Source organism: Parasteatoda tepidariorum, chromosome 2 (genome assembly GCF_043381705.1).
Source record: "Parasteatoda tepidariorum isolate YZ-2023 chromosome 2, CAS_Ptep_4.0, whole genome shotgun sequence".
Classification (NCBI taxonomy): Eukaryota; Metazoa; Arthropoda; class Arachnida; order Araneae; family Theridiidae; genus Parasteatoda; species Parasteatoda tepidariorum.
The window spans coordinates 84,063,813-84,072,954 of NC_092205.1; the positions used below are offsets into that span (position 1 = coordinate 84,063,813).

General features: G+C 29.1%; 1 protein-coding gene across 1 annotated transcript; it reads right to left on the reverse strand.

Moving 5' to 3' along the window:
• LOC107440197 (uncharacterized) lies at positions 1–6,821 on the reverse strand. The gene is made up of 4 exons (XM_016053054.3): positions 6,666–6,821; positions 4,676–4,789; positions 2,089–2,205; positions 1–159 (listed from the first exon to the last, which is right to left on the reverse strand). Exons 1-4 carry the CDS (start codon positions 6,708–6,710, stop codon positions 109–111), a joined length of 327 nt encoding a protein of 108 aa, XP_015908540.2. The 5' UTR covers positions 6,711–6,821; the 3' UTR covers positions 1–108.
• Between the last annotated feature and the right edge of the window lie 2,321 nt (positions 6,822–9,142).

Consider the following 9,142-nt stretch of genomic DNA (forward strand, 5'->3'; position numbering starts at 1 on the left):
CTACAGTTATAGAAGTAACAAACATCTTACGAATTTTTTTTATTTATTTTTTTTAATTTTAATAATTCGACATACATTTAATTGTCAGAAATCTCAATAAAACATCAATTAAACCATCAGTTGTTGCCAGAAGAGAACACATCTCCCATTGTCACATGTCTAAGAAATAAGAAAAAAAAATAATATGTTAAAAGCAAATACGATTTATTGATTATTTTCTATTGAATACAAAAATTGACTAAAATTTGAAAAATAAAAATAACAATAATAATAAAAAAATCAATAAATAAAGTAAAATAAAATGTGACAACCAGTTTAGCGAGTTAAAGTCAAGAGCTAAATTCTTGTTCTGGAATAAATCATTTTTAATCTATTTTAATTTTTTACTTTTTTTTTAAAATTTGTAACCTTAGATATTTATTTATCTATTGAAAAGTAATTGCAGCTGTACGCATCGAAGAATAGCCGTGCTGAATTTATTAGCATTGCCTGTTAGTTTTTAAAGTTTTCATTTAGGAGGAAAAGATAAAATTAACGTACGGAAATATAATTAAAATTAAAAATAAATGAAGAAAAATTGAATTTCTATAATCATGTTGTATTTATGATTGCTGTATTTATAAAAACCTTATCTATATGAATCCAACGTTCGGAAATGCCAATTTCTGGTAGTAATATGTTTCACGTCTTTAATGTTAGTTTGTATTTTTGCATCACATTCCAAAAAATGGAATTTGATGGAACGACATTTTAAGCAAATATTTGCCGTACAAGGGTAAAATTGTGAGTTTGGTAAGATTTTACTGCCTAAGTCAAAAAATTAACTCTTTACCGATAGATTCAGATTATAAGCCTGTTACTCATTATTTTAAGAAAAGACACGAAATAAATATGGTGCACTACGGTCAATTTTACATAATTTTTAAATCCTAAATTATGGTGGTAATCTGTAATCTGATTTGTATTTCGCACTATGCCAGAAAAGTGCTATATACTGAGTCAAAACTTTTTATTTATGTGAGAAGTAAATCGGCAAAAATCTATTTAAATAATTTAGACTAAAATTCAACTCTTTACCGCTAGATTCAGATAATGAACCTGATATTTATTATAAGAAAATACACGAAATAAATATGGTGCGCTACGGTCAATTTTCCTTATTTTTTAAATGCTATGATATGATGGTAATCTGTAATCTGATTTGCATTTTGTACTATGCCAAGAAACTGCTAAATACTGAGTCAAAATTTTTTAAAGGAAATATTTTCATGTGAGAAGTAAATCGGCAAAAATCAATTTACATATTTTTTGAGCTAAAGCCAGAAAAAAAAGACACACATAGCCTAACAACACTAGGCTGATATTAAAAAATATGAGGGTCTGGCAAAATTTTACTACCTAGAACTTAAGACAAATTAACTTTAGGTGATTCATGCATAAATTATAATCCCAATATTTATTATTCATAAATTTTGGCAAATACATTAATCTACTCGATTTTTAGAAAACAATTAATTGATCGTTAACATAATCAATAGTTTCATTTTGATTTTCAACCGTTGTTTATATGGTAATGTAATGTGGATTGTGTAAAGTAAATGTAAGAAAACGGTAAATTACGCATTTTAACTTTAATATAAATTCACGGCAAAAAATATTTTAACAGCAAAAAATTCACCTCGATATTTATTTCCATAAAATTTTCTAATTGAAGAGGAAATTTTGAATTGAAACTGCTGTACAATGATCTTCTAACAATTAAAAGTATCCTCAACTTTCGAAACTATAAGAATTTGAATTTGTGCATCATGGTTTGAGGTTCCAAAAATAAGTTTCAAAAATTTTTGAATTTAAAAAAATAGCTAGTTAGGTTGTAGTTGTTGACTATATTGCACTTATGCCTAGATAAATATTATATAATTATTATTGAATTAAAAACTGAACATAAATACTCATTTAACTCTGTTGAAGTGTGTGAGTTTTGGTAGAACTATGTCTTAGACATATTACATTTAAAAGAATTTTTAAATGACATGGCTATAGCAGTAACTTGTAACTAATAACTTGGCTATAACAGCAGAAGCTTACCCCTGTTGGAAGGCCACCACCAATGTCACAGCAAGGAGTTCCCTTGGGTGTCAGAAAGGCTTGAGCCTTACTCTCCCCTTCATACCAGCACTGGATGTAACAAGTATTCCATATTTTCTGCAATTTCAGAAACCTTTTATAAAGCTGAATATTTTGCACTTTAATGTAAAAAAAATACGTGACTTTAATTGTGATTTCGAATTCAGTTTCTTGAAAACAGTTAAACTTAAATTGGAAACTTAGTAAAAATTGTGCTAGAGCCGGAATCAAATTTACAGAGCTAGACGTAAACGACGATCTAGGAATGATCAGTTAATTACCTAGGTGTTGTGAAACATACATTTACTTTAAGAAAAAAAAAACCTAAAGTAGTCTTCCTACATAACACTACGAATAAGTGTTTTACGCGCCTGGTAGTCTTGTAACCACTGGGTAATTTTTGTAGTGTTACTCTCAATGTAATGAACATCTCAGTTATTTTCATTCAAAAAGTTCTTGGAGATTAGTCGGTCTTAACCTCGTTCAGCACAGAAAAATTAGAATCAAACTTCCGGTCAAGAAGAGCAATAAGCTCGTTTAGTAATTTTTTGCCCGTCCAAAATTAAGCTGAATTTAATTTATCAAAATTTAAAGTAAATGGGTGAAAGTCGCCTAGTTTTTAAAGATAAAATTTATTTTAATTCTAATGTTTCACAATATTTTTCCAAATAAGTGGGATATTGTTTTAGCTCATTGCCCGAGAAAAGATTATCTCCCGAGTTTGATTTACAATTGAAGAATTAGAGCAGAGATAGCAAACATACGACATGCGTGCCACTAGGTGTCACGTAACAGGCATTTTGGAGAACGCAAGATGTCCATATTAAATTACATTTATTTAATTGTATTCACTGAAGACAACGTTTAAATGAAATAATCCTAATACTAACGGCTATAAAGCGGAGATTTAAAAAGAAATATAGTTTTGGTAGCCTTTATAACATTTTACAGGACGCAACGGTGACTGGAGTCTACTGTATTTTTCTTGAGAAAGGCGTAAATGTAATGTAATGCAAAGATTTTTCGCAAACGAAATTACAAATTTATCAATTTGTTTGCAAATAGCAAATTTACTGATTAAGAATTTAGTGAAATTGCAGAATGTTGTCAGCAGATGTTTTCATCCATGAATTCTATATCTATACAAGAAACCGTCTTATTTCAGACATAAAGAGAGTTATTAACTAAACAGCAAATGTGTTTACGTAATGTAATTCTGTAATTTAAAATCAAAGCCAGGTTTTACTGAATTGAATATAGGATTTAATAACACAAAGCCCAAAGAAGAACATACTACGCCAAACAATATGATAAAATAGATCATAAATAAAATGCATGTTTCACTTAAATTATCGTGAAATCCAATTTGATAAAATGGTATTAATAAGTGAATAAAATCAGATAAAATGTATAGAAAGCAAGGTCAATTACAGTTTACTTTTTAAAGAAACAAAACTATTGACACACAGGACATTAATGTTTAAATTGACATTCTAATACGAAAATAAATAAAAGAATGTGAACTTCGTATTTAAAAACAAAGTATGGACAGCTTTATCGAGATGAATATTTTTTTTTACCTGCGTGTCATTATATAACGCAATTTTATAGTTTCAACATTCTCTTGCATTGGCAGTAATACTACCATTTGTTTTGTAAGCAGCGTCTTTAAAAATGCTCATAGAATCTTCTAGTAAGATTTTCAGTAACAAGATAATGAAAAGATGAGCGTTATAGTATAATGAGTGATAATTAACTAAAATTTGTACATTTAAATGAAACTTCTCTGAATATTTAGGGAAACAAAGATAACTGTGAATAAACAACACGGATTAGAAAGCAAAAGCAGCAAGGACAAGGACCTCCTCCTTCTGTAAATTAAGGAGATATAATTATACATTACGTCAACCTGCATCTAGCAAAAAGAAGATGGAATCAAGTTTACATATCTTATGTGCTAAGGACTTGGTATTTAATATTTGTAGTGGTAGTTACGCCATTTTACCACCCTACCAGAATTTTATCTGTGATAGAATTCGATGTGAACGAATACCACTAGTTGATTAAAGCTGGGTTTTTTTATTTATTGTTTTATTTTTTTCGCTCATTAATTTTTATTCTTTTACTGGTCTGGATAATTTATTTGCTTCACCGGATTTTTGTAAGCAGATCAACTATTCAATGCGGACCATCCACCGTTGGTGAGTTCGTATAACGAACGTAAGTCTCCAATGGGGGTACTTAATCATCGACTATATCAACCTTCAACTATCAAAAGGTAACTCCTGAAGGAATTAAGTTTGTTACATGTTTTATATACTAGGGAATTGGTATTTAAAATTTGTAGTGGTAGTTATGCGCCACAAATGAAAGACAGTAAACTCTAATTTGAATGTCAGTACATTTTACATTAGAGTGATGCGAGAAATATTAGCTATTAATTCGATAATTTTAGTTGCGCTCTAAACATTTCATTTTAAAATAAAACTATCCTCAGAAGTTTTTGTTAGCAGTTTTATATTATTTGCAATTAACTTGTGTAGTTTACCTTAAAAATCAATCTGATGTCCTTTCCGTTTGCATTGTTTTTGCATATTTCAATCTCTGCAGCAGAAGGGGTTAAAGGCTGATACTGGCCGACATCTAGAGCAGATGAAACTGCCTAAAAGAAAAGCAATTAAATAACATTCTGTATGGCATAATATATTTGCAACAATCAAAAATATGAAGATTAATTTTGCTACTACTTATTGGTGATCGAAATGGGCTGCAGGTGGCGTAGAGAAGAACTATCTACCTATGACAAAACTTCACCTGCTTTCACCATTAGCGTATGGAGAGTCATAGGAGAAGGAAATACGTTAGTTTCTGTCTTAATTTTAAAATAGATTAAATACTTTAAACTTAGGAAACTATATGGAACTGAAAACTACATTGAACAAAATTCCAAAAGAAAACGTCATATAAATTTTAAAAAAATATTTGTGAGAAATAAACATGAAAAATATTCAGAAGGATGAAAATATCGTAGAACATTCTTACACAATTGAGAAGAGGAGGAGAGGGAAGGGAGGAGGGTCAAGCCATGGAACTGTTCTTTTCTCAAGATGGCGCATTCGTGCTTTGATATCGCGAAATATAAGTGACTTATTTATATAATGTATAAATTTATATACATAATTATATATAATTTATTTAACTAGGAAGCTCTCTCATAGATATCCGTGATTGTTTATCATTCATCATTGGTTTTTTTCCTTAGTTTGATAAAAAAAATTCTTTTGTTCATTAAAGTTATAATTATTGTCATTTTATGAGCATGTTAATCGTAATAAAATGAGCGGTTACTTAGATTTAAAATCAATCAACTATAATTGAAAGAAAATATTTAAACTTGTAAACACAGAAAATTCTACAAGAGAAAGATAATAAATGAGAGTTAAATTTATTTGTTATCAATATATAATGATAGCCTAGTATCAGATAACAGTTCAAATTGGAAATTTTTTTTAATCTTTTTTTAAAAATGTTGGTTCATATGTTAGGATTTATATCTGGTAACACGGGATCTCGCATTTTCGTATTCTTAATTTATATTACTTTTTTGTTATTTTTGTTATCAAATTACGAGCCTTAAAACTTATCTCGTGAGAGATAAGTTTTCTTACAACCATAAATTGTCAATATTTCAAGAAAAAACAATGTAAAAACTCTAAAACTGCTTTTAAGATTGCAAGGAAAAAAATAAAAAAATCGAAAAAAAAAATTTTAAAAAGAAAAAAAAACCTTTACGGTAAGTTCATACATGAAACTGTACCCTTTAGTTGGCCAATGTCAAGTCTGTAATCATTTCCGTGGAGTACGGAGTGGTTCAGTAATTTCTTACAGTAAGTTTAGCAGTTAGTAAATCTCTAGATAATTATCGAATGTCAATTATTAAAACTCCATCGTACTCCTTGTACATTTTTCTGCAAAACTTCGTAATTTCAAGTTCCTAAGTATTTTAGGTATTGCGCATCAAAATAATATGTAACGAGAAGTTGAACACCAAAAACAACAGTAATGGCACTTACATTTTTTTTAATATGGAAAGAAATTTCACTTTAGATGGGCAACTAGTAGGGTACCACAGTAAACGAAATACTAAAGTAGTTAAGATGACAGAACAGCGTTGCATAAAGTAGTTTTAATAAGTATTATCAAACATATGCGTTTAAAATACTAGTGATTCAATTTTTTAGCTAAATAATTTTTAATGATGCAATATTGAAATGAATATTTTAAGCGCTAAAATTAAAATTAAATAAAATTAGTTCTCGAACTAATGATATACATTTCAATACAAACATAAAAATTTTATTTTTAAATACTGTTTAATTTTGAAAATTTACTCAACTGAACTGAATATTCTAAAAAGTCCTATTTTACAAACTTACAAAATTAGAAATGTTAACTAATTTTGGCTATTTTATCTAAACGTAAATACAACGAATTTATTTAAAAATAAACCAATAATCTATCGTATATATTTTACTTACACATAATACGGAAAGAAGAAAAGTAATTTGAAGTGCTGAATGCATAGCTGTGTTTATCTTACGGTAGTGTTTATTATTTAGCTTAGAGAGAGGTCTCTTATTTATATACCATGAAAATCGGCAAGAGAAAAACACCTATTGTTTTCTAATTAAAAGTAACTTACATACATAATATAAGAACATCTGTTTTTATCATCAGTTCTATAAAAATTACAGAAGTTTATGCTCACTTTGCAATAACGTTTTCCTTCATAAAACATATCTTTTTTCTTTGTTTCTTTAGCAAATGATTCTAAAGCAAAATTCTAACATAATTTAGTTATTTTTTCAACAGTTGTAAATAGATGGCATTTTATAATTTAAAAGCACAATGTGCTTCACAAAAACAATACCATTAAATGTTTTCCGAAAATAACAAGTATTGTTCAATGATTAAAAACGTCAGTTCACGTTCTTGGCAGCAGGTCTTCATCGGTAGTTATTTTTGAATGAAAATGCAGATTATGAAATCGAAAACAAAAACGTAACTTCTCTGAATTAACAAATATTATTTTTTTAGACGAACTAGGATTCTGGACGCTCAAACTAAGAGGTAGGAGTTTAATATTTTAGATATAGTTAGTCTGAATAGTTTAGACAGAAGAGCGGACGAATATGTGAAACCAATCTCGCACCAACCCACCACTATAAATGAAACTCTTATTTGAATATTAGAAAAAAAGCCTCAATCAAGCCATATTTTTAAACTACACATATGTGTAGACAACTTAATACAACTTAATACTAAATAAGACAACTTAAAAACAACTTATATAAGTTGTTTTTAAGTTGTCTTATTTTTAAACTACACATTCAGAAAAATCAGCTCAACATTGCATTCCAAACTTGCTGTTATTTCAATAAGTCATCATTATTGCAAGAAATTTTATTTTCGTTCAAGTAGAACTATTGTATCGACCAAGTTTAAAATTATTTCAAATTGCGCGATATTCTGGTTCAACTTGGTCAAATATTAAGGTTGTAACAAACCGTAACAGTATGGTTCAACGTGGTCCGAAATTACTGAAAGAGAAGGATAGTTAGGTAACAAGTAAGGTAGATAAATTAAGAAAAGCACTATTAATATATGTAGGGAGAGCACTATTAATATATGTAAAGCACTATTAATATATGTAGGGCATGTTCACATGTGCCCCAATTGGGGGCACATGTGAACATGCCTGGGGCGCATATGAACAAGACTAAAAACGCAAAGCAATTATCATATTTCAAAGAAAAAATTCTTTAATATAAGAGATATAGATACGCATTATACTGAAGGAGTTGTAGCTTACTGTGTGAATTTAAATTGTACAACAGTACTGCTACAGTTCTATTTTTCCGCTGTTGGGTTTTTGTTGTAATGGGCCTTTTCTATCTTCTCGAATATTTTTTCATGCTTTTTTCCACTTTTTCTATCTTTCCATTTGTAGCCTTAGCAATTCTATTTTTCTCAGGTGCATCAGTTAATATGCGTGATGCGCGATCAACCATTTAATAAAAAATAAACAAAATTTAAAGAAAAAGCAATAAATTAATTATGGAAAATTAAATAATAGTAATTTTAAATGCATATTAATTTTTTAAACTTATAGTATCATGAGGATAATAATCGTAATACTATGTAGGGGCACATGTGAACTGTTCACATCTGCCCCAGATTGTTTGCTCACAAGTGCCCCATCATCTTTCTTAAACTTTAACTTGAAAAATAAAGAATTTTTATTTGTGTGAAAAAAAAACATAATTGTCATAAACTTACCCGAATGTTCATAGAATGGTCTGCAATAGTTAATTTCAGTTTATTAGTTGATTTATACTGTGCTTTCACTTGAAGAAGCGAGTGATTATAATATATACAACACCATCGGATACAAAGAAATTGTCAGAATAGAGCAACAAAATGTCTCATTGTTCTGAAAGTTTTGCAGAGTGGTAGGACCAGTACTGCCATCAATTGAAAATTTTTCAAGATTTTTTATTTCAAATCATATTGGTAAAACATACCATGTTAACATGTGCCCCCCTCTATCCTACGTCTTTCTATTTTCAATTTAGTTCACTAGGTTAAGATATGTTTAATGGTTAAGGTGCAAGTGAAGAAAAAGGTGCTGGCTCGTTAAGTAGAAAGTGTTTATGAGTTAATCGCTTATGGCCAATTCGTAATCTGTTAATAAGTTATTCAATTTTCCTGTAATTATTCATTCTTTTAAAAGGGGTGACTGACGGTTTAATTCCGTGCAACTTATTACCAATTTCTCTATCCCAATCAGTCTGACAATTGGTAGGATCTTATTTTATTGTCTTCAATAACATCAGAGCGAGTCGATTGGAAAGATTTTGAGTAGATTTTGCTGAAAAATCAATGGTTTGTTTCTAGGTATTCCAACATGTGCAAGAATCTGGGAGAATAAAATTTTAAAACCTCTGTCATTGAG

Excerpts from the sequence above, each read along its gene's own strand:
- LOC107440197 (XM_016053054.3), bottom strand. The coding sequence starts at position 6,710 with ATGCATTCAGCACTTCAAATTACTTTTCTTCTTTCCGTATTATGT. Across the intron at positions 4,790-6,665 it reads TTCTTCTTTCCGTATTATGT|GCAGTTTCATCTGCTCTAGA; the intron begins GTAAGTAAAATA and ends CTTTTCTTTTAG. Across the intron at positions 2,206-4,675 it reads ACATCAGATTGATTTTTAAG|AAAATATGGAATACTTGTTA; the intron begins GTAAACTACACA and ends CTGAAATTGCAG.